This window comes from Callionymus lyra, chromosome 17, assembly GCF_982586985.1.
Source record: "Callionymus lyra chromosome 17, fCalLyr1.hap1.1, whole genome shotgun sequence".
In the NCBI taxonomy this organism is placed as follows: Eukaryota; Metazoa; Chordata; class Actinopteri; order Syngnathiformes; family Callionymidae; genus Callionymus; species Callionymus lyra.
The window spans coordinates 18648810-18674425 of NC_141834.1; the positions used below are offsets into that span (position 1 = coordinate 18648810).

At 36.9% G+C, this 25616-nt stretch overlaps 2 protein-coding genes across 9 annotated transcripts; both read right to left on the reverse strand.

Moving 5' to 3' along the window:
- Positions 1 to 367: 367 nt before the first annotated feature.
- zfat (zinc finger and AT hook domain containing) lies at positions 368 to 12948 on the reverse strand. Of its 2 annotated transcripts, none has more exons than XM_087813114.1 (23): positions 12794 to 12948; positions 12247 to 12402; positions 12049 to 12165; positions 11750 to 11968; positions 11562 to 11687; positions 11424 to 11491; positions 10846 to 10931; positions 10680 to 10769; positions 10454 to 10602; positions 10273 to 10364; positions 9071 to 9219; positions 8306 to 9005; positions 6945 to 7065; positions 6638 to 6870; positions 6475 to 6559; positions 4394 to 4507; positions 2450 to 2623; positions 2293 to 2381; positions 2088 to 2226; positions 1117 to 1223; positions 927 to 1014; positions 733 to 839; positions 368 to 670 (listed from the first exon to the last, which is right to left on the reverse strand). In XM_087813114.1, the coding sequence occupies exons 1-23, from the start codon at positions 12810 to 12812 to the stop codon at positions 482 to 484; spliced, it is 3417 nt and encodes a 1138-aa protein (XP_087669240.1). In that variant the 5' UTR covers positions 12813 to 12948; the 3' UTR covers positions 368 to 481. The 2 variants fall into 2 exon arrangements, with proteins under 2 accessions (XP_087669240.1, XP_087669239.1); XM_087813113.1 differs by having other exon boundaries at positions 368 to 676.
- Positions 12949 to 13402: 454 nt separating this feature from the next.
- LOC148062872 (protein tyrosine phosphatase type IVA 3) lies at positions 13403 to 24934 on the reverse strand. Of its 7 annotated transcripts, none has more exons than XM_087812145.1 (7): positions 24848 to 24934; positions 21591 to 21998; positions 18889 to 19027; positions 16939 to 17031; positions 16748 to 16878; positions 16609 to 16683; positions 13403 to 14395 (listed from the first exon to the last, which is right to left on the reverse strand). In XM_087812145.1, exons 3-7 carry the CDS (start codon positions 18982 to 18984, stop codon positions 14278 to 14280), a joined length of 513 nt encoding a protein of 170 aa, XP_087668271.1. In that variant the 5' UTR covers positions 18985 to 19027; positions 21591 to 21998; positions 24848 to 24934; the 3' UTR covers positions 13403 to 14277. The 7 variants fall into 7 exon arrangements, with proteins under 7 accessions (XP_087668271.1, XP_087668270.1, XP_087668269.1 ...); XM_087812144.1 differs by lacking the exon at positions 24848 to 24934 and adding an exon at positions 24709 to 24825; XM_087812143.1 differs by lacking the exon at positions 24848 to 24934 and adding an exon at positions 24600 to 24741 and having other exon boundaries at positions 18889 to 19022.
- Between the last annotated feature and the right edge of the window lie 682 nt (positions 24935 to 25616).

Below are 25616 nucleotides of genomic sequence, written 5' to 3' on the forward strand. Positions count from 1 at the left end.
AATATTGAAAGGTAAAATTCGTTGTTATTTAATTCAATAATTCGAATATTTACATATTGAATTTAAAAGGGTATGAATTTAAAATATTGAATTTAGAAAATGTATTGGAATATCAAACAGGAAAATAAAAGATTCGATTTTTAAAAATTTAAAATAATATGAAATAAGCCAACTTTTTAACAAAATATTAAAATGAATTTTGAACATTGATTTTAAAAATCAACTTTTCAATGTAGAAATGATTTTAGTAAATCATATTAAAAATAATTAAATGCTTAAAATACTAAATAAAATATTTAAATACGTTTAAATTCAAGCTTTCAATATTCTGATGGCACGGATGTACTTCCATAAAAAAAACACAAGAAAACATTTGTTTTCGCTTTATTAAAAACTGAGTGCAGAAAATAACAATGTAGCCGTTATTATAAAAAAGAGAGACGAGCAATAGTTGGAATATTACAGCTTCACATGATCATGGCTAGTTTATTTCCACGGTTTGCTCCTGAACGTAGACGATATAGTGGTGCGTGTCGTCTCCCTGAGCCAGGACGGTCAAAGCCTCCAGACCGTGACCGTCTTCCACCACCATCAGCTGGTTCCCGTCCAGCTCGCCCTCGGCGTTCACCACCATCAGCTGGTTGCCACACACTTCCTTCTCACCGGCCACCTGAAGCTTCAAAGAACATGTCAGTCAGACGTTATTAGACGGAAATATGTCTCTTGGTTTACCTGTTCCACGACGGCGACTGTTCCTGGAGCCATGGCCACCATGGAGGTGACGGCACTGTGAGTCTCTGTGCTGAACTCGGTGATTTGCTGCAGAATATTTACTGCTTCTGTCCAAATAAAGAAGACATTAAAGTGTTTCATTATCTTCTCAAGCCTGTGTTTAAATATAAATCCGACAGATATTTAATGTCTACCGTTGTCCTGCAGGGCAGCTACTTGTGCTTCTGTCAGCTCCTCTTCATTCTCCATGGAAACGTACTGAGCCTCCACCATCTCTTCCACCTGTGAGTTCAGTCAAATTCAATTGTCTTCAGAGCCATTCTTTTATCATTTATAGTATCGTGATGAACGAGACACGGTTGAAGACCAAGAGATTCTCTGTACCTCCCAAGTGCCTTCAACTACTTTCAGACCATGTTTGTTCTTGAGGTGACGGTTCAACTCCCACTTTGTGCCGTACACAAATTCACACTCGGGGCACTTCAAACCACCTGAAAAAGAAAACATTATTACTTTTATAATCATTGTTTCGAGGCAACATTTAAACAAAGATTTAATATTTATAGTTGTTGTTTTTTTTCTTCATATTTCCTTTATTATTAATGTATCTTGTTATATTGTATTGTATTTAATTTATCTAATTGTATTTAGTTTATATTTATGTTAAATTAATTTAATACTACTACTGTCCGAAAATCAGCTGCTCGAGTCGACTGTATCCTCTCGTCCTCAGTCATCACTGGGATTTCGTTGAATTTAATTCTTCCTTTAAAAAATATCCCTGTTTTTTTGTTTTTTTTAACTGGCAATAAACATGATTTTTAATGGGGTCACAAGGAGCTGATGCCTATCATCCCAGCTACTCAGGGTGTGAGACAGGTTACACCCAATCGCACGTACATTAATTAAATAAATAATAGTCCTTATTACTATCATCATCAAGTACATGAAACACTTGTAATCGCAAATATTATTGACGAGGAGTTTATCAATTGTGTTTCATTTCTGCTGGCATACAGTGAAAGCTACGTTAGCATTAGCGACTAAGATTTCAGGCTAATTTTCCTTTTACCCGATTACAGTTGTCCCTCGTTTAATGCGGGGGTTGAATCCCCCCTTGATAAATTCAAGTTCAAGTTCTTTCCACTAAGAAGGGATTGTTTCATTTTTCAACATGCAAAGGAGACATCCCTCTCCAGAACCGTCTTAGTAACGGTAAACTGAGCAGAGTCACAACTCCTATAACGCTTTGCCGCCCAGCCAACCAATCGCAGCTGTCGATTCACTTTCGACATCGCAATTTGTACTGACCTCATAAAACAACATTTAAAAAATGATAATAAAACAAAGTCCACCTTGTTGTTTCAGAGTTTCCGGGTCAGTCAGTACAGGTCCGGCGTTTTCATACTTGTGATCCGGGTGTTTCTTCTTGTAGTGTCGCTTCAGCGGACCCGCTATGTTGCAGGCGTACTGACAATGTGCGCAACGGAACGGCTGCACGGAGACGAGAAGGGTTTCAGCTAAAGAAGTCGTGCATCTCCTCAGGTTAGTCCCTCTGACCTTAAAGTCCGTGTGTTGCTCCATGTGCCTGAGCAGAGACGGTCTGGAAACCGAGGTGAACTCACAAGCGGAGCACTGGAACTTTTTTCCTTCAAAAGAAAAAAAACAAGTCAGCAAAGGAGGAAGATCCGTTTGAAAGTGTGTTCTGTGAAACAACCTTCGCTGGTGTGACTCAGCCGGTGACTCTTCAGAGTCACGTTGGATTTGAAGGTTTTGCCGCACAGGTCGCAGATGTGGCAGAGCTCCTTGTTGTGTCGGTTCATGTGGGTCTTCAGGTTGCTTCTGCTGCGGCCGCTGTAGTCGCACTGAGTGCAGGAGTACGGTTTCAGACCTGCACGGACACACATGACTCTTAAAGGACACCTAATGGACACCTCATTCACACCTCTGGCGCTGTGAGAGACGGCTGCCTCTCCAGTAGCTCCCGGTCCCTAACTCTTTCTTTACCCTTTTTATTTAGTTCATCTCTACTTTTTTTTTACTTTTTTTTACTTTTCCCACTAAGGGATAGCGTGCCTCCTATGGATACTTTTAATTTTGGAACTCTAAAAAAAAAAAATTAAAAAAAATTAAAAAAAAATTATCTATTCCTTCTGTGCTACTGGAAAACAGAAATTTCCCTGAGAATGTCATCTCAAAGGGATCAATAAAGTGCAGTCTAAGTCTAAGTCTAAGTCTAATGTGAAAACCCAACTCTCCTGACATGTTGTAAATGTTGAAGTCGTCGTCTTCAAAATGCAGTAGATCATTCATCTTGAGGTTGCTCGGTTTTGAAGTTATTACTTAATAAAGTTCTCTCCCGTCTGAAATCTCGCCAAACGAGATTACGGTTTAAATTAAACATTCTGACATCACTCTGGTGCAGGTGTCCTCCCCCTAGAAGCCCTAAATAAGTACCTACATGTTAATCGTGAAACAACATAAATATTTATGTAAACATTTGTGAGAGATACTTCTGCCTGTACATTAAGCAGCAAACTATATAGTTATTATTCCTTTTTTTTATTTACAAAACAGGAATTTTAGGGGTGAGTTTGAAATTAACATGATTCTTTGATTGTCTTCTCAGCCAAAACAGCGCATTTTAAGTGGGTGGGGCTTAAGCGTATTTTCTTATGTAAATATCTTTATAAAATGAGAGTTTTGTGCAAAAAGAAACATACTTATGAGTATAAAAGAGGTCATAGAACAATTTAAGAGACACTTAAATCAGCACATTAACCCGCTCTAGTAGAAGAACTCACATTTCTCCGATCCTTAAAACTCTTCACTGGCTGCCAGTTTCTTTCAGGATCAACTTTAAAATTCTGGTTCTTACTTTCAGAACTATTCATGGTCAGACCTTCCATCAGTGATCTGATCCAGACTTACACCCCAGCTCGGGCTCTGAGGTCTGTGGATCAGAATCTACTGATGGTTCCTGAACACGGTTCAGGACCAGAGGAGAGAAATCCTTCCAGACTGTTGCTCCTAAGCTTTGGAACCATATCTGTGTTTGATGATCTACTGACTCCTTCAAGAAACATCTTAAGACGTTTTTATTTGTTCAGGCTTTTCCTTGATTTTCTGGAACTCCTGTTGTGTTATCAGTTTTATCTTGACCTTTAAAGTATATATTTTATTGAATATTGTTTTGATTGTTTAAGCGCTTTGTGACCCTGGTCTGGAAAAGCGCTATATAAATAAAAATTACTTACTTACTTACTTACATTAGGTGCCCTTTAACTAGCTGAAGACTTAAATAAATGCAGAGCACTTCTAGCTGAGGTACGACTAAAACCTCTCCTAGAAACTTATAACTACGATCCACTATTTTTCTCTGTTTCTGTCTTCATTAGCACACGTTTGTTTATTCTCGAAAGCAAGAAAACTCGGAGAAAAATCTTCCCGTGCCCGAGTTATTCCGAGCTGAGGTCACCGGAATAACTTCTTCTGCAGTGTGTGTTTGTGTGCGATCCTGCCGAGTGGAGGGCAGCCAGGAGGACGTGAAGACAGATGGGGGAAGTCAGCACAAACCAATTTGAACAATTTTAAGCACACAGATGTGCAGGTGTGTGTGTGTGTGTGTGTGTGTGTAACAAAAGCAAGAGTGTCGTCTCACCTTGGTGGGCCCATATGTGCTGCTGGAACTCGCTGCTGTTTTTTAAGAAGTAGGAGTCGCAGTAAGGGCACTTCTCGGCTCGTTTCACCATCAAGCCTTTGCCAGGCACTTTATCTGAAGGGAACATGATTGAAAGTTGTTTGCCGAGGACTGTTGGAGCACAAGTGTTTATGTAGAGGAGGTAAGAACAATGTGGAGTGAGGTTACACAACTGCTGCATCAAAGAGAAAACCCAGTTTAATTCTGCATATTTTACTTTGATTGACAGAAGGACGTGCCGTGAATGCATAAATAAATGAACTTGGAGTGAAACTTTAAAGGGGCAATTCAAGGATTTATATAACTTGTGAATTTATAGCTTAAGGTCAAGAGACTCGTTTGAAAATGCAAGTTTTGTAAACATCTTCACATCATATTCAGCATTTAAATAAATACATTTTTTAGCTCTTTTGTTGTCTCTGGGTCAAGATGAACAACCTCCCTGGCTTCCATAAATACATATGCAGTGGTGGAGATGGTTCATCTTCATCCAATGACAACACAAGAGAAAATAGAAACACATTTGTTTCAAGCCTTCGGGTCACCTTGACGCAGATATAACAAAAGGGTTCATATTATTTAATGTTTACACTAAAAAAGTCTAGCGCTTTTGCATGTTTTTATCCCCTAACACATGAGATAGGACAACAGCATTTTTAATTGATTATTTTTACGTGCAAAAATGGAAGAAGAGGAAGTATTTAAATGGAATGATATACTTGCTAACCAAGCTAGTGGACAACAGTGCTAGCTGTCATTCTGAAGTGAAATTTAAAAAAGAAAAAGAAAATTCAGTTGATGGAGAAATGCTTCTGCTATTCATAAAAATATCATGTGAATGATAATACATGTTTTAATTATTTTTAAAAGAAGAAATTCTAGTAATGTAATGTGAAGGAAACTTGCTTGCTAATCCATTACTTGCTAGCTTAGCTAGTGGATAACAGTGCTAGCTGGCAATCTGTAGTGAAATTTAAAAAGATAAATAACATTCAGTTGATAGGGAAATGCATCTGCTATTCATAAAAATCATGTGAATGATTAAAACTTTTTTTGTAATGATTTTAAAAATAAGAAATGATTTCAATGTGAAAGAAACTTGCTAGCTTATTCTATACTTGCTAGCTAAGCTAGTGGATAACAGTGCTAGCAGAAGTAATTCTGAAGAGGAATGTTTCTGCTAAAGGAAGAAATGTTTCTGCTCTTCATTGAAAATATAGGAATGATTAAAACACTTTTAATGATTTAAAAAGGAAAATAATCTTCAGATATTTACCCCATAACACATACTAGATAGGACAACTGTACAATTTACTTATTATTTAAACAACAATGTTTAGTGAATGAAGTTTGTATACCTGATAGCACAGCTAGTGGATAAAACTGCACTGAAGTGAAATTTTACCACCAATTTTTTTAATTCAATTGGGAAATATTTCTACTAAAATATATTGTGAATAGTTTAAAATATGTTTTTAAGATTTAAAATAATAGTAGAATAAACTTACTTAATAAGGAAAAAGATTTGTATTCATTTTTATTTTGAAGGACGTGTTTAATACTATTAGTTTAGAAGGCGGATAAAACTGCTAACTGAAGTAATTTTAAAGTAAAATTTAAAAACGAAAAAAAAAAAGAAGAAATTGTTGATGGGGAAACCATTCTGCTCTTGATACAAAAATAAGGTAAATTATTTTAATATTTTAATGATTAAAAAAAAAAGAAAAAGAAAATCTTAAAAAGTTTTCTATTTGATGTTTACCCTACAACACCTACTAGATATGAGAACTGTATTTTTGTACTACTATTTTAATTTAAATTTAAAGTAAAGGGCGTGTTTAAAACTTGCTAGCTTAGCTCGTAGATAACGGTGCTAACTGAATTCATTGTGAAGTAAAATACCTCAATAGAAAAATAAAAGAGTTGAAGAGGAAATATTTCTTGAATATATAATATGATGATTTTAAAAGCATAAACGTTTCCAGTTGCATAAGTGTGTTTTGATTTAGGTAGGCGTGTTCATGAGGATGCATGTGAGGTACCAGGGTGAGATGTTTTGATGTGCAGCTTCAGTCGGTGCTCTGGCAGGCTTTGTTGGCAGACGGGACACATCACACACTCGCCCGGCTGACGAACGGCAACAACCATCAGGAAACAATAATGAATTTAAACTAAACCAGTTTTACTTCCTAACCGGCCTCTTACCTGTTCCTGGTGCGTCTTCAGATGAGCCTGTAGTTTGTATTTGTCCGCCGTGGTGTATTTACAGTCGTCGAAGGAACAAGTCAGGAGGACGCCGCTGTGCTTCTGGACCTGATGTCTCTTCAGAGAGCTTTTGGTGATGGACGAGTAGCTGCAGCTGGAGCAGTAGTGCAGGTGTTCCTTGGTGTGTGTGCGCACGTGGGTGTTATAGTGGACTCGGTACCAGAACAGTTTACCTGGAGAGAGAGAAGAGACATTTACATATCAAAAGGTTTTCATGGAGAGAAACAAACTCTGCTGATCCTCTCACCACAGAATTCACATTCTATTTCTCCGTAGATCTTCCTGAGCTGCTGGTACCTCTCCATGTTCAGTGGAGTCTTTTTGAGCGACGATAAAACTTGCTCAAAGGCACTTTGATGCTCTGCTTCCTAGAATTAAATGAAAATGTGATGTTACAACGACATTCAGGGAAAAATCATGAAACCGGAAATGTCTCATTTGTCTAAATAATACCAGGAAAACTCATCATTTATTTATTTCTTATAAACCAAACGACTTTTTAAGACATTCATAATCATGGCTGCTTATGACCAGCCAAACATATGAAGGTCTTAAATGAAAGAAAACACAAAAAAACAAGCTTGTATTTAACAAATAATAATGTTGTTTTTTTTAATTTGTTACAAAAATCTGTCATTTCATAATTAATTCTCAGCTGTCCTGACTATATATAAATATTTTGTTGCGGGGCTTTAAAATATTTTTTAATTTTTATCTTATATATAATTATTGTATAGTTTGTATTTTTACAAGTTGTGTATACAATAAATTAATTTGATTTCTTTTTATTTAAAATGATAAATTAAAATGTAAATATTCACAGCGTTTGTTCATTTTTGTGTTGCAATTAAACTTCCACTGCGGTCAATACGTTCTCAGCAGCTAAAGGAAAAATGAATTACCACGTGATGACTGAGGACGAGAGGATACAGTGGAATCCAGCAGCTTTTTAAAGCTGATGTTTGGACATATTTTGGTTTGAAAACAAATTAAATTAGTTACGACTTCGTCAAGAGTCATGTGGTCTGTAAATACTACAACACCAGAGTCAAGTACTTCGAAAAATACTACAAATATATCCTTGTTACAGTATCGTACATTATTACATATATATATGGTATTGTTGCTCCTGAATCGTGTAAAGTATCGTTCCAGATTCTTGCCAATTCTCACCTCTAGTATTAATACCTTTATGTGTTTTTTCCTTAAACTTACTTGACTAGATATCTTTTTTTTTTTACAATTAACATCAAATAGTTACTGCGTTTGTTTATTTTTTTTGTTGCAGTAAAACTTCTAGCCTCTTGATGGCAGCAGTCATTACATCCCATAAAAGGACTAAAAGGAATAACGAAAATCCTAGCGAGGTCTGAGTACGAGAGGATACAGTGACTCCAGCAGCTTTTAAAGAAGATGTTTGAACATATTTTGGTATTGCTCGACAAAACTACAAATAAAATATATTTTTTCACAAATTTTGACATTTTTAAGAATGAATGAAAATGACTGGATACTAAAGGCATCCGTGTCGTAGTCTGAATTTCTTAATCTAAATGAGTCGGGGGTAAATTTTAGGTCAAAACAAAAAGCATTTTTGAAGTCGTTTACCTTCTCAAGAGGAGCACTATGGACGTCAATCCCTGTAGTTGTTGAACTATTATCTTCTGACATGTTTGTAACTCCCGGTGATTCATCTGTGGAAGTGTTCGGAGTCTGTTCCTCCAGAGTCTGAGATGGTTCTAGGTTGTTCTTCTCGAGGCCGTTGTCCTCACTGGACTTCTTCGCTGACCAATCAGAGCTCACGCATTCCTCCTGAACCGTGGAAGCATTTGAAACTTCAGCCTGAGATTCCTCTTCCTCTTCCTCTGCAAGCACAGTGTCATTCTTCGTGAACTCATCCTCCATTTCGTTGGTGACTTCCTTCCCCTCGTCCTCCGCCTCCTCCCTGGTGTCGTCCGCACACATGTCGTGTCCAGGCTGAAGCATGTCGAAGCTGCTGTCGATGCAGCAGGTGAAGACCTGGTCCTGGTCCAGCTCGGAGTGACCCTCCATCAGGTGACTCTTCAGCTTCTGAGTGCTGACGAATTTCCCGCCGCACACGCTGCACACGTACAAGAAGGGATGTTTCTTCACGTGCGCGCTCAGCGTCGCCATCTTGGTGGCGGTGTGGTCGCACAGCGAGCACACGAAAGGCCGTTGAGCGCCGTGGACCAGCAGGTGTCGCTCACGCTCCAGCTGGTTCTTGAAGCATCGGTTACACGTGGGGCAGTGGTAGAGGAGTTCTCTGAGGCCTTGGCGGGTCTTGAGTCTAATCGGGAGAAGATGTTTTGTTAAGTCACTGATCAGCAGAAAAGGAAAGTGAGGAATCCATACTTTAGCTTTTGGTATGTTTGATTGACAGCCGGATCTTTGAGACTGTGACGTTTCATGATGTGCTTCAGCAGGTTCTTGACATCAGAGTATTTTTTCTGACAGAAGCTGCAGTGCTGCTTCACCTTCATGTGAACTCGCTCGATGTGCACCTGAGGAACCGGAAAGATTCGACATCAAAGTTATACATAAACACTAAATCTTCCATATTCCATAGTTGTCGGTTGTTACAGGTGTTAAATTAAGTCACACAAGGGGCCAAAACATTAGCAAATGTAAACTATCTTACATTAAATTCCTTTTACATCAGTTTTATTGGAAGTCTCTATGTCCCCTGATGTTATTTTGAACACCGCTGATGATCACCATATCAACATGAACATTAACTACTTTGAGTTTCAGCCAACCTTCCCGTGGGCCACATAAAATACATTCGCTGGGCCAGATTTGGCCCCAGGGTAATGGGTTACACAACCACGTTTTTAGATTTTCTGGAGAAAAAAAATAGAAACGGTTGAATGGAATTCAATTAAAATTACAGGTGATCTCAGACGCCTCGTTCCAGGGCAGTACTGCCACCTACTGTCCCATTGAGCTAACTGCTACCAATTATATTTCAAGCGTTTAAAAAAATATTATAATTAAAAATTATATTTAAAATCACATTAACATACAAATGTGATAGAAGGAAGTGCGACATGATTATAAGTGCAAGTGAGTAATCTGATTTGTTTCTTGCTTAATTGTGATTTATTTAAAATGTGGGGGACACATTCAACTTTGTGAGGGGCCATCAGGCAAGAACAAAGGAAGAATAAAGGGTAAAATCATGAAATAAAAGAAAACTAAATATGCTGTATTATTATTTTATTTTATGTAATTTCTTCTTAAGAACTTGACTTTTTAAGTATTTATTTTATTGAGTTTTGATTTGATTATTTAAGCGCTTTGTGACCCTGGTCTGGAAAAGCGCTCTACAAATATAATTTACTTACTTACTTCTTTATGTTAATTTCATTATTTTATTCTTTACTGACATCACAACAAATTCATATGTTGCGTTTACAACACTGGAAATAAAAGTTTCTGATTCTGATTGTAAATACTTACAAAAAAGACAAAAGCAGCAAAAGTTAATCTAGTGTCTACATGACCTTTGACCTCCTGAAGGCCACACTGTGCCCAGTTCTGCTTTAAAACAATACCTTGAGATGTCCAGGGCTGAGGCAGGTAAAAGAACAGTGCTGGCAGCTGAACTTCTCTCCAGTGTGTTTCCTCAGGTGAACATTCAGGTTTGCTTTGAAAACATGATGAAAGTAAACCAAATATCAATAAACATGTTCTTTTGACAAAGAACCCGATACATGCCAATTAAAGTTGCGTTACCTTTGATGGCCGAGGCGTAGTCACAGTGCGGACACTGAAACGGCTTCTCCTGCGTGTGCGTCCTGAGGTGGGACATCAGTGAATGCCGGAACTTGAAAATCTTGTTGCAGAACTCACATGTGAAGATCTTCAGCTGGCCCTGGAGAGAACTAGGAACGAAAAGATGGAACTTGTTTTTTTTTCTGGCAAAACCATTCTAGGATACATTTCTTTTGATCTAAAGTACTTGGCAGCATCTTGTTTGATGGAATATTCTTGAAAGCCTCTTCTCGCTGGAGATGTTGCTGTTGTTGCTGATATGGTGTTTGTCGTGTAACTACAGGAAGAGATAATTTAGACAAAGTATATACAGTCTTGCTGCCTTTAGATTCAGAGCATCTAAATCACAGTACCTTTGCTCCTGATCGGTTTTAGGGTCTTCAGCACAGGATGCAGATTCGGCAGGTAACAGTTCAGGGTGAGTCTGAATAATTTCATTCTGAAATAATGGAGTTACATCACATAGGAAATTATAGGTTTAAAAAGAGTGAAAAAAAGGAACAAATGTGAATAAACAATACCCATTAAATGTTTAATATGTTTATTTTTTTAATGAGTAGCTGATCGTTTATGAGCAAATTTTCTCCACTGATTCGTTTTTTGTCGATCCTTAACGTTTATTAAGAGTTAAACTAAAGCAGTTATTTATTTATTATTCAGCAGAATTACATAATAGCTCAATTTAATGTAAGAATGTTCTCTTCATTATGGTGTTTTAATGTCTCCCACTAAATAATGTTGTTCTTAGCTTCAGTTTTAACAGTAAATTAGTATATTTCTGTGGCTCCGAGTGAGTTTTGATTCGTCAGAGATCGATCCTAAATGGCTCCATACTTGATGAAGGTGGCCGACCCCTGAGCTAGAAGGACCCGGTTGCTACTCAACAATGCTTTGGACAAATATGGAAGATAAACATGTGAGATTGTCTCACCTGAGGTTGATCTTCGATGTGAACACATTCAGCAGAAATATCTTCCACAGGAATCATTTTTGAAACACCTGTTGAGACGATGTTGTTCAAACTTATTTCAACCTTTTCATGGAGACATTAAAATATTGATAGACAGACCTGGAAGCGTTTCTTCCTCCGTGAGAACAACATTAATGACTGTCTTTTTGCTTTCATGTCCATTTTCCTTTGAACTGTGCACATCAGACACCGATCTGTTCTTCTTGATTTTGTTTGATGCTTTTCCTGTTTAATATACGGTGAGTTACAAGACGTGACTTTAAAATAATAATCGTAAAATGACGCACTTCGGTGGACGACATCTCTCTGGCTTTTGACGCTTTGTAAACTGTGATTTTGGCCCTCAGGGTGAGGATCAAACTCTGTACAGTTCTCCTCTTCTTCGTTGGAGACATGATCATCTTCCATCTCCGCTGCCTTCAGGCAAATGTGTTTGAGAATCTGACGCCTGCTGCTGAATTGGCGTTGACAAGTGCGACATTCTAGCTCCAACGGTTCGGTTTCACCTGGCAGTTAGACATTTAGAACGATTAAAAGCATAAATGCAGTATAGCTATACAATACACGTGTACGATCAGTGACTTACCTTCTTCCTTTTTCTCTTGATCTTCAGTGTGACTTTCATCTTTCTCTTCTTTTTGCTCCGTGCATATTTTCTTTGTGGATCCTTTTGGCCTTCCTCGTTTTCTCTTTACGGGAGTGGCTGTGAGACAATGTTAAAAAAGATTGGTAAACTCAATAGATCAATATAACCGTGTGATCCCATCCTAACTTGGTGTCTGACCTGCAGACTCGAAGGACTCGTCTAAAAGAGGCTGAAGAGCAACGATGATGTCCTTGAGGGCCTCCTGTTGTGGATGCTCCTGAGAGCAATGGGCCAGCAGCTGCGACTCGCTCGGAGAAAAGAGGTTGCAGAGTCGACACATAAACAAGGTACCACCTTTAGAGGAGACATAGACAGATAAAAACATGAGAATCAAATTGTATAAAGTGAAAAACAGCAGTGACACTTTTTATTGCTCGATATAGTGCAGATATTTTTTAATTTATAGACATGGTACAAAATCATTATTTTGTTAAACTCGTGTAGGTTATTTACAGTCTTTCATAAACTATTTTTTAAATACAAAATGTACAATTGAAAGGGTGACATTTCTTAAATAAAAGAGCCCGTATTATTTAATTATTAAAGCACTTTATTTACACGTTAACCATCAAATCAAACACGAGCATTATAACACATTTCATAGAGAATTAAATAGTTTGTTTTGATCCATCTCCAGCTAACATGAAGCCCCGGGAAACATATTCGAGCGTGTCTAACGACTCACCTGTTTTCGTTCCGTCCATTATCCTCGACGCCTTTTTTAATTTAATATCGTCTCATGGACTCATTTTAACTACTATGAGGAAAATTGTACCGCACAAAGGTACGTTTTTAGTCTAATATTGAAGCCTAGAAAAAAAATGACGAATCTGCGACACAAGGCTGTCTACCAAAGCGGAAGTGTATAGTTGGGAAAATGTTTCATCTTGAAACAGCACAACGCAGTGGTAGGAGTGCGGTACTGCTACTATTTGGCGGCAAAATTGCATCAAATATATGACATTTTTCACGGATTATATCGAAATATTTAACCTTTTTAGCGTCTAACGTTCTTATATAAACGATGAGCTATCGATATTATTAAGTTTGTAATATGTATGGGAAAGACTTTAAGGTAAGACCTTTGTTTAATATCTTTCTTTAATTGATTTATGATCATTTATTCTATTCTATTGTTGTATAATCTTAATATAAACAGTGGAATTCACAACCGGATGTGAATATAATAGTGTGTTTAGCTGTAGAAATAAACTAATAACTAATAGCTGAGTGATTCCTTTTATATAACACACAAATATAGACAAACACAAATAAATCAGAAAAGGAATTTAAAGCCATTTTAAGAGATTTTATTAGAAAAGATAAAGCCCATGCCAGTCCTGAAAATCAGCAGCTCTGTCATTTTTTTTTACCAAAGACATTGTTGAAGCAAGTAAACCCCACTGCACAAGTAAATTCACATGATCACTCATAAGCCCAAAGGATTAAAATGGTCGCTTAAAAATAAAGCTTTTTAAAAGTTAAATTAGAGAAACAGGCCATTTATCTCGTTGTATTTTGGTCATACAACTCCATAGTATATACTTTTAGAATCTAGCTAAAATTAAATCTGATTTAAAATGAAAATACTGACAAATATAGGCTCAAATATCGCTGAATTTTCCTCTGATTTATGTGTCAATTAAAAATATAATTCTTTAACATGTTTTTTTTTTTCATCAGCATATACAATTTAAATACAAACCTTTTAAGAACCCAAAACAATAAACCAAGGCTTTACTGAGCATGCTCCAGCTACAAGATGTCAACTGATGTATAAGTCAAATAAAAATAAATTCCAGGTAGGATCAGTGAAATAAAATAAAAATAATCTTTACTGTACAGTGTTAAAATTTTGGCTGATTCTTTTTTCTATAGAAAAACTTCACATGTTTTGGGAAAAGTAGATTCAAATCACATTGTTTTTTTGTGTTCGACCTTCGACCCCCGAAAACTAAACCTGTACAAATAAGCAAACCGGAAGTGAGTAGATTGTTCATCTGTGTGTGTGTGTGTGTGTGTGTGTGTGTGTGTGTGTGTGTGTGTGTGTGTGTGTTTGTGTGTGACAGAGACACACAAGAAGGCTTTTCATGGTGTCATTCCTGAGTGCTTTTCCTTTTTTCTCGTCGAGGGGTGAAGACATGTCTCTGTGCAAGTGCGCGTGCGCGTTCACATGGTGCAGCATTTGTTCTTGTGCGCGTGAGAGTCTTTGAAGCGAAGTCGATGTTTGGATCGATATTTCTCCAGGTAAGTCAGTTGTTTGCTGTTGATGGCTCCGCGACGCTTTCTGCAACACAAACATAAACATATTTGTTATTAGATGCAACATCGTTAAGATGCTTATGTTGGTCCTTAATAAAGTTATTTACTTATTTCAGAAACTTCTCACCAATCATGTCATTGTAATAAATGACGCCTCTTTGCCGCTAGATGGCGGTGTTTCCTCTTAAAGTATTACTGTGGTGGAGCGGAGATTATAAAAGTAAAGAATAATTCTTGATAATATTGTAATAAAGAAGAATAAAACAATTTAAATCAGACGTTATTACGGTCTTAATATTGCTAAAATATAGAAGAAAAAAAAATTGGCGTTTTTTTGATTGACCTTGAGGTGGGACTAGAAGAAGAACATCTCAGTCACATGTCTGAGGTTTTTTTTAGAAATAAAGTATAATGTTGACAGAGATAAGTGAACCCCCATCTGTATTTTAAAAAAAAACTTTCAACATTAGACACTTTCTTTTGTGTCTTCTTTCAAGAGATGACGGTGGCCTTCTGGCTCAGCTCTTTTTACCAAGTCATCAAGAAAAATGTGAATGAAACTGAATATTATTATTATATTATATTATTATTTTTTTTAAATTTATGGATATATTACATTTTTCAACTTAATATTTCAAAACAAAATTTTGTTTTTCTAAGTAGTGAATTATATTTTTAAATAACTAAAAATCATTTGTAATTTGTAAAGTTGAATTTGCTTGTTTTTTTTTTAATAATAATTTAATTCACATTAAAATATTTTCAATATGAATTTTGGAAATATGAAAATGAAATAATGAAATGAAATTTAATTTGACACTATAAGTTTGATATTTTAATACCAATAATTCATATTAAAAAATAATAATAAATCAATATATAATAATTCATAATAATAATCCATCATTTTTAAATTTAAAATTCAACAATTTTTCACTTCCATTGAAAACAAATGCTAAAAATTATATGTTATGGGTTATGAAAAACAAATGAAGAATAAGCTAATTATTACTTACTAAAAAACAAAAATATGAGGTAACTAGAAAGATGTACTAGAGCATCAATTTTAGAATATTTAATTTAGAAAATCTATGGATACATAGAATTTTTCAACGTAACATTTGAAAACTAAATGTTTTTTTTCCAAGCAGTGAATTATTTTATAAAATAACTTATACCAGTAATTTGTAAAGTTGAATTTGCTTTTTTTTTTAAATAATAATTTAAATAAAACATTAAAATATTTTCAAAATGAATTTTGTAAATATGAAAATTCATATAATTTATTTTACACTTTAAATTTGATATTCTAATTCCAATAATTAATAATGAATAAATATATAACAAAAATAATGCATAGTTTTTTGCTATCTATAATTTAAATATATATATTTTTTACTTCCATTAATAAACAGTTAGATGGATGGATGGATAAAGGGATGGATGGATGGATGGATAGATAAATGGATGGACTGATGGATAGATAAATGGATGGATGGATGGACTGATGGATAGATGGATGGATGGATGGATGGATGGATGGATGGATGGATGGATGGATGGATGGATGGATAAGTAGATGGATGGATGGATGGATAAGTAGATGGATGGATGGATAAGTAGATGGATGGATGGATGGTTGGATACGTAGATAGATGGATGGATAAGTAGATGGATGGATAAGTAGATGGATGGATGGATAAGTAGATGGATGGATGGATAAGTAGATAGATGGATGGATGGATGGATGGATGGATGGATGGATAAGTAGATAGATGGATGGATGGATGGATAAGTAGATGGATGGATGGATGGATAAGTAGATGGATGGATGGATAAGTAAATGGATGGATGGATGGATAAGTAGATGGATGGATGGATAAGTAGATGGATGGATGGATGGATGGATAAGTAGATAGATGGATGGATGGATGGATAAGTAGATGGATGGATGTATGGATGGATAAGTAGATAGATGGATGTATGGATGGATAAGTCGATGAATGGATGGATGGATGGATGGATGGATGGATGGATGGATAAGTAGATAGATGGATGGATGGATGGATGGATAAGTAGATAGATGGATGTATGGATGGATAAGTAGATAGATGGATGGATGGATGGATAAGTAGATAGATGGATGGATGGATGGATGGATAAGTAGATAGATGGATGGATGGATGGATAAGTAGATGTATGGATGGATAAGTAGATGGATGGATGAACAGAACTCACTGTCTGATGAGTTGAATGGCGTCTTCGTACTTCATGCCGCTCTCTATCAGAGCCAGGGCCACCAGAACAGGAGCCCTGCTCACCAAAACAATCAGTTTAGGACCTTCCTTCTGCCGAATCCGAGGTCCGCGTCTCTCACCGTCCCAGTCCCGCCACGCAGTGGACCGCCACGCAGGATCCCGGGTCCTCCTGGAACTTCTTCTTCAGCAGACTCAGCCAGTCGTCCACCAGCTTGCTGGGCGGCGGCGCTCCGTCGTCGAAGGGCCAGTCCTGGACGAGAAGAACGCTGAAGAACTCTTCTTCTCCTTCTGCTCACGGGCGTCCACTCACCACCACGTTGATGCCGTCCTTCTCCAGCGGAGACTTGTCGTACGTGATGTCACAGACCCGGACCACCGTGGTGGCTCCGAACCTCTTCAGGTCCTGCAGAGTTCAGCCTTCAGTCAGATGGACCTCAGAATGTTGTGAGTCTGTCGTGTGTTTCAGTGAGTGTGCATGTGTGTTGTTATGTTTAAATGTGTGTGTGTCTGTTTGTCTTATGCATGATTGTGTGTTCATTCCTGAGTGCAATTTTTGTCTTTTTGTGTAATGTGTGCATTTGTGTTTTTCAGCCGAGTGCAATTGTGCGTTAAATGTGTATCTTTTTGCACGATTGTGTGTTTATACTTCAATGCTGTGAGAGTTGTGTGTGTGATTGTTGAGTTAATGTGTATTTAATTGTGTAATTTCCATCTGTGTTTTCCATCTGAGTGTGTGCGATAGTGTGTATATGTGTGTCTTTCTTGTATGTGTGCATGAGTGTGTTTATATTGTGTGCCTTTGTGTGCCTATGTGTCTTTTTGTCTTATGCACAATTGTGTGTTCATACTTCAATGTGTGTGTGTTCAATGTGTCTTTTTTTGGTATAATTTTCCTTTTTATGTTTAATGTGTGTAAATGTAAGTCTGTCATATAGTATAGTCAAGAGTTTTGAGCTTTTTGTGCGTGATTATTGTGTAAATGTGTGTCTGTTTTTTTAGTGTCTTTTTCATCTGAGCGTGTGCGTTTGTGTGTTAACTGTGTGTATACTTGTCTGTTTGTCTTATGTGTCACAGTGTGTGTACTAGAGTGTTTGAGTGTTGTGTCAGGGCTGCCAAGTTTCAGAAAGTGAGAGTTGAGATTCATGAAGTGTTTTTAAAGTTGATTTATATGATTAATATTGATTTATACGATTAATATTGATTTACACGATCAATAAGATCGATGTCCTCACCTTCATGCCACCTCTAGCGTTATGCCACATGACTTAGTTAGTTAAAATATGATGATTAAATGATCAATTTCTCCAAAATTCTTCTATGAAATGTTACGATATTTCATGGGATAGTTGTTTACATCTTCTAGAAGAGATCGTTGACTGTAACGTGTGAATTTTCCTGCCTGGTTCAGCGTCATAAAGTAATCTCTATAGGAAATATTAAGTTTAAATGATCGATTCATATACAATTCTACAATTAAATGTTATTAAAATTACTATTACTTACATTAAGCCATTTTAAATCAACTTTTTAAATGTGTGAGTGAAAATCTAGATTAATAGATATGGCACAAAATAATGAATAAGAACAAAAATAAATAACAAAAATGCATTTTAAACAAGATTCAATGCTTGTAATTGTAGTACAGGAAGTTATTTTCTGAATAGCTTTCGGGAATTTACTTTGAAGTTAAGCGAGAAACCCCGAACTACGAATAGTTTTATCTCAGAAGTCGGAGCTAAAAAGTTGTGTCTAGAGATGAAAGATAGACGTCAACACCAGCCTTCTGCTGCTCCTGATTGGTTGACATACAGGCGGTTCCTTCCGTGATTGGCCAGATTGATGCAAGAATGACCAAAGTCACTATCATGAAGAAAATGAATGGTACGTATTTGTGTGTAAATATAAGTGTGGTGTGAGAATTGCGTGACTGTCACACTCGACACAGCAAGACACTTGGCAGCCCTGTGTGTGTTAATGTGTGTGAAAGTTGTGCGCTTTCTTGTGGTAAAGTGACCTTTTATAATGCAAACTTTAGTATTTTAAATCGTTACGTTTTAACTAAGATTGAAACTTTATTACAACTTATTCGTCCTTCTACGTTAATGATATATTTGTCTTTCATCAAATGACCTCCTAATGTTTCCTCTGCAGGACGAAGGTATTTTAATGAGACTCTCAGATGCGGCTCTAAAGAGTTGTAGGTCAGCGGAAGATGTCATGTGCACAGCTGAGCGTCTCGGATACACTGGCATGGACATACCTCGATGAAGGAACCCAGTGTGCTATCTGTCGGGTTGTGCGTGATGAGGAATCTCATGTTCTTGTGGCACAGTTCCACCGGAGCCGGACGGTTCATTGTGACCGGTTGGATCGCGGGTCTCCACCAGGTGACTTCTGACCTTTCCACAGCAGCCAGGGGAGTCCAGAGGAAGAAGGTTAGCCATAAATATCTCTATTTTTGGTTTGTTTTTCCTTTTTTTAAAGCTGCAGAATTCACAACAAAGATGGCAATTTTTAAACCAGTTGAAATCTTGTTAGCGTTTGATATCAGTTTTATGATGGATTGTAAAGATTAATTCGTCCATCGAGCTTAATGGGTCGATGGACTCACCAGCTCACTAGTCCATCTGGCACCGTGTGACCGACACTCACTCGCACACTCAACAGTTTGTATCTAGTTTAACTGAAGTATAAAACACTAACTGGGTATAAAAACATGTTGATAAATACGTGATTGTACATGTAGTTTCTGACAAATGACTGACAGAAACAATCATTCCGGAGAGACCCGAAGTAGAACCGAGTTTTCTATACAAAAAGAGAAGTCGGTTTGAGTTTTCGAAAGAAGGAGGAGGCCCCGGGGCAGACCCAGAAAATATATCGGTTATAATAATGTTTTCGTCTAAAGGCCAAATGTGACCCCTTTATTAATTAGAGTCAAACTGATTCACATCATATATAATTTATTGCTATATCTTTATTATATTTTATATTTTTATCTACGTATTTGTCTTCACTGTCTTTAAGTTGCTTTGTAGTACTACACTGTATATCCTAAAGTCTAAGTATGTCTAAAATAACTTGTGTATGCGTTCACTAATAAGTGGGGATTTTTTTGGGAATGGATGGAAAAATGACCTGAAACCAAGCGTCCCTTAAAAAAAGTGTTTTGAATTACCATCTGGATCCACCGTTTTAATATTAGCAATAAAAATAAGTGCATTTCATTTTTTTGTGACCAGAAAAAGTTTCTTTTTGCTTATTATAATCATGATAATAATAATTAGTAATAATATTTTTTTGTGGTGAAAACGAAATCTGAGTGGTAATGAGTAGCTGAGCAGAGGTCAACACTCCCAGAGTGCTTTAAAATATATATTTTAGTTTATTATTATAAAGATATGACACAAAAATGACAATTAAACTATGATCAATATTTAGTGTTATAATAGTTTTACTTTATTTAACTTTATTTCTTAATTTGTGCTTGAAAATGTCATCTTATTGCTAATAATAATCATAATGATGATGATAATAATAATAAGTAATATTAGTTGTAATTATGATATTGTTAATTTTCTCCTTACTATAAGTAAGATTAATCTGTTATAATTTGTTATAGCTCTCTTCGCTACCAGGCTGTGTTGTGCAAGCGAGTTCTCTGACGCTAAAACTACCTGGATGAATAACATACCAAATACTAAAAAGGTACAAAGTTATATACACAAAATAAATACATTTTGGGGTGAAAACAAAATGAGTGAAAATGAGTAGCTTGGCAGTGGTTTGTCTTTTTGAAAATGTTTTTAGTCTAATCTTGTTTCGGTAACTAGCATTTGTTATAATATACACTATGATTAAATATTTAGAATTAAACAAAATACAGCACCTGCTATGATTAAGTACAGTAGTTTAACTTTACTTTCAACAGTAAAATCATTTAATTTTTTTAAACTTGACAGAAAAATGGTTTGTTTATTTCTTATATTTATCATATCATGATTATAATAAGTTAATACAGTATAAGATTATAATACAGTAATGAGTTGTAGTATTTGTTATTATTGTAGTGTTATTCTCGTACTATAAGTAAGATGAATCAATCCATTCATTATCCTCTTGTGATTCTATTTTTTATAGCACTTTTCGCCTGTGTTGTGCAGGCGAGTTAAGGAAGGCTGGATCAATAACAAAGCAAGACTGGGAAAAAAACAACCATCAATTATATGCATAAAATAAACATTGAGCGATAGTTTGGGGGTGAAAAAGTAAATATGGGTGGAAATGAGCCGCTTGGCAGAGGTCTGCACCCCCTGAGTGCTTTTAATGTTATAATTTTAAATAATACGTACATTAATTTTCATTTAGTCTTAGTATTTCTTGCGAAGAAAATGATGGTTAAATATTTAGGACTACATAATTATAAATTCTTATTGTATCTTATAATAGTTTGACTTTACTTTAAGCAGTAAAGTTAATTTTATGTCTTTATTCGTGATGGAAATTATTAGATTAGCATTGATAATCTAAGTTAATTGTAATGGTTAGAATTATGGTATTGTTAATTTCCTATAACTAAGCTGCATCACAATTTATTTTCATTTATTTAGGTCCTTATTTAATGTGTATTTTAATTGTGTTGTATACAGTAAGTGGTTTGTCTCAGAGCTTCTCATACGTTTATCCACAAACCCCTCGGCATTAATCCGGACGATTGTTTGCGACTCACAAGAGTGCGCGAGTGTGTTGTTTGTCTGGCATCGTTGTCGACACACAGAACCCACCTGGTAAACGTTGTGTTGCCACCAAAACAAATATCATCCAGCAGAACTCATGTGGGAGCGCCGGCTGACATTTGTCCGACCGCTCCAGAACAAACACATAAAGTCGCTGCCATACAGTGCGTGGTGTGAAATTCCTGGGCGTATATAAAGCCTGGCGTGTAAATATCACCGACCTCACCTATAGGTTGACGGTCAGCTGCTGCCGCACGAGTTCGCGGCGGGTCACCGACGGTTCTCCTTCAGCTCAAGAGTTCGAATAGGTATTTTTAAAAAAAGGTCCTGTGATCCGGTCGCTCTTTTACCCCATCAGGTGACTGAACGCTCGAGTCCAGGAGGCAACAGTTCGTCTCTCTGTGATCTTTTTTTCTTCAGTCCTCCAGTGTCTCTCTCTCTCTGTCGCTCCTTCTCTCCGGGTCAGAATCCCTGGCTTGTTAGCCCATGAGCTGCTGCCGCGGCCCGGATGGTTCAAGATTTAAGGTTCCAAGTCAGCATGGTCCGGATTCATCCCCCGTCCCGTCCCGGTCTAGATGTGTTGAGCGTGGCAGTAGTCACCACTCCGCCGCGCAAACTCCATCAACCAGCACTTCTGCAGGACAGAACAATCTTGTTAATATCCTTGAATTTTCTTCACATACTCGATTCTTACATTGACCGCTTCGTACAAACTTAAACCAGCTCAAACAAGGACTTTTTCCTTAAAAAAACAGCTTAAAAAACCCAAGAAATCTGTTTAAAATTGTTTATTGCGAAGGCTAACGTTAAACGAAACCTACAAAGTACTGAGCATTTAATTTTCGAATTGTTTAAAATAACCACATTTATTTGAACTTGCAAAAATGATCGCTCCATATGCCATCCCTCTCGCAACAACCTTCGCAGTAACACTAAACTGAACGGCTCCTTACAATGCTTTGCCGCCCAGCCGACCAATCACAGCCGTTATTAACTTTCAACAACATAGAAGTAGAATTCAAATGCAGTATTGTTTGCGACCAATCAGCTGTTGCTTAATAGAGCAGTAAGTAAGTCATTTTTATTTGTATAGCGCTTTTCCAGACCAGGGTCACAAAGCGCTTAAACAATCAAAACAATATTCAGTAAAGTATATACTTTAAAGATCAAGATAAAACTGATAACACAACAGAAGTTCCAGAAAATCAAGGCAAAGCCTGAACAAATAAAAACGTCTTAAGATGTTTCTTAAAGGAGTCAGTAGACTCAAGTGTACAGAAAGGTATCATGGGAGTTCACTGTTCGGTCAGCACCGTAAGTAAGGTGGGCGTGGCGATGAGTGCCTCCCATCTTCTGTCTGAGGAACTCACATTTTTAAAAAAAATGTAAGTAAATGATGTTGTTTCCAAAACTATGCAGTGAGTTCTATCAAAGATGGCAGTGGCGTCATAATCGATTAACTAACTTGGTTTTTTGGGGCTGCTGGAGTAAACCAGTGTACCCAGAGGTAACCTGTACAGACAAATAGGATCTCGTTGCTTCTGAAGAACGCCCGTAAATAATCTGGCTAATCCACATTGACCGATCCACCTCAGCACCGACACACACACACTCGCAACGACAAACAAGATAAGATAATTGTTGACGGTCGAATTCTTAGCTAAACATTTGGTGTAGAAAACTTTTTTTTAAAATAAAAATCTTCTGGGTTTTTATATCTTTGATTTGCACCTGTTTTAAATCGAAGATATTGTTATAAAAAAAGGTAGACTCTAGTGATAGGATATATATGGTACTGTAGGAACAATGATATATTTGGTTTGATCAAGGATATAATTGCAAGAAAACTGTCATAGCATAGTAATTACACAATGTAGTTACATTTTTAACAAGAGAAGTACAATCAAGGCGATCAAGTGAATATTTGCATGGTTATTGTCAATTAAAAGACATCGATACTGTGCTGTTGAATATCGCTATAGTGGGGGGGAGAAAGAAAACGCAATATTTTCTATTTCTAAAATTAAATCAGATTAAATATGTGACTGTAAGGGACCGTCAAGCCAATAGAAAGAGAAAAAATGTCATTATCTACTGACTCTTTCAAGAAACACCTTTATATTTGTCTTTTATTTCTCAACTTTCTTGTTGCTGCTGTGTTTGTCTTTACCTTTTTAAAGCATTTATTTTTAACGGTGTATTGTTTTGATTGTTTAAGCGCTTTGTGACCCCGGTCAAGGAAAGGCGCTTTAAAGATAGTACTTACTATTATGTCGCGAGATTTTACAACGCAACAAAAATAAACTACTTTTGTTATTAAAATAACATAATATAAAATGTATACGAAACATGAACTTATGTATATAAAACTTAAAATATGATAAAAGGCATGGTTTGTCTTTTTGAAATATTTACTAAATATTTAGAGCAAGTAAAAAAAAAAAAAAAGGGGAAAAAGTCCTTTAACAAAAATAAAACGTTACTAATAAGAAGGAATACAACGTTAAAAAAGCAGAATAAAAATACTACTTTAATACCCTTTAGTTATATTAAGAGACAAGAAATGATTAAAATAAATAAAGACAATATAAAATGGTTAGTTTCTATGTCAAATTTGGCCTCATCAGGGCTATATAAATACAGTCAAAGGGCCACATTTGGCCCCCGCCCCGCATCATTATAAACATGAAACGACTCCGGACCATTTTTTTTTTTTTTACAAACACTACTTCCTCAAACCAGGAAGTCTTTCTTGTCCACAAACACATCCGAGAGAGAAACTTTGGGGATTTCTTTCACTGGCAGAGAACTAGCAACTGAAATACTACCTTTAGTTACATGTACTTGAAGTCTGTGTCCCTAGATTCAAAATACTTTTGATCTAAATTAAAATCTACTCACCCTCTGATAAAAGAGTCGCTTGTTGCCGAGTTAAAAAAAGTATTTCTGGGGGAAAATTTTCCGAGTCTAAACTTTCTAGCCGCGAGTCAACAGGTGCCCGGTCATCTGACTGGACGTCTCCCTGTCACCCACCGGGGTCGGGACCCGGGCGAGGTTTTTAAAAATGGATCCGTAAAAAAACCATCAATTCAAGTAGAGGGTTCGCGAGACGGTCGGCGGTTCCTCGAGGCGGTTTTTCTAAGCTTCTCGATTAGTAGTAGAGACGACGACACGGGATGTTAGTAGTAGCTAGAAATAGAAAAAGGGTTTAGAAATCAAGCGTCTGCTGACTTACTGTCGGCTGCTGTTGGAGGGAGAGGTTTTTCTGCCGCCTCTGCTCTGAGCGAAAGAATGCAAAACTGCCTGTCTTGGATTTGTTTGTGTACACGGCACTTCCCTCTTACCTCACCAGACGGCTTTTGTTGCTGAACCGGGAGATTCACAAGCACTGAGTGACAGTTGCGAGCTGGAGTCCTGACACCAGCTGAGCGCCAGTTATAGTAGCGCCATAAAGAACACAGCTGTATTTATAGTCCTTCTTACCGCCGCCGCTCCTCTCACAGCTCGCCTCCGAACCAGCCCCGGATCTGTCTCGCTCCAGGTGCCAGGGGTGGTCCTGTCTGAGCCGGTTCACTGCCTCCAACTGGCGGTGCTGGTGGTGGTGCTAGTGGTGGTGGTGGTGGTGGAGTGTGTGTGTGTGTGTGTGTGTGGCTGGAGATCTGCTGTGAGCCGGTGTAATCAGGCTGAGCAGCCATCTGACCCTGACAGCCCTGTCACTAGCAGAACACTCCAGAGTTAATGCTCTTACGGAGAAGAGCCGGCGACTCTCAGCCAGCTTTTATTTTTCTATGTTGGCTTTTCATATGGAAGTGTATCAGTGCCGCCGCAATATTGAATGAGTTTCACCTTTAAAATGTTCGAACTTTGAAGGTCAACTTGGTTTTTACCTTTTTTTCTTTTACACAAATAGGTTAATGTTCTGACACCAAAAAATACATTTTCTAAATTCAATATATTTTAATCGTTAGCCTTTTAAATTCAATATGAAATGTTGGTATAAAAGTGTCACCAGACAATACCAAAAGAATATCGAGCCACTTGATTAAACTTTCACTTTCAGTTCACTTTATCGATTAATTATTGGAATTGGAAACTCTATGTGTAAAGAAAAATGTTGAAATGTTGAAATGTTATTATTATTTTCTAAACGTACCGAGCTACTTGGATCGAACAGCTGAAAGTTTGATCAATAAACTCGGTTCTCTTTCAGTACTGTCTTGTATTGCTATGATACCGAAAGGTTTTAATTGAA

Excerpts from the sequence above, each read along its gene's own strand:
- zfat (XM_087813113.1), bottom strand. Across the intron at positions 11,969-12,048 it reads TCAAGAGAAAAAGGAAGAAG|GTGAAACCGAACCGTTGGAG; the intron begins GTAAGTCACTGA and ends TCTAACTGCCAG. Across the intron at positions 11,492-11,561 it reads GGAGGAAGAAACGCTTCCAG|GTGTTTCAAAAATGATTCCT; the intron begins GTCTGTCTATCA and ends TCGTCTCAACAG.
- LOC148062872 (XM_087812140.1), bottom strand. The coding sequence starts at position 21,449 with ATGATATTTGTTTTGGTGGCAACACAACGTTTACCAG. Across the intron at positions 16,684-16,747 it reads TGCGTGGCGGGACTGGGACG|GGCTCCTGTTCTGGTGGCCC; the intron begins GTGAGAGACGCG and ends TTTGGTGAGCAG. Across the intron at positions 14,396-16,608 it reads GCCATTCAACTCATCAGACA|AAAGCGTCGCGGAGCCATCA; the intron begins GTGAGTTCTGTT and ends TTTGTGTTGCAG.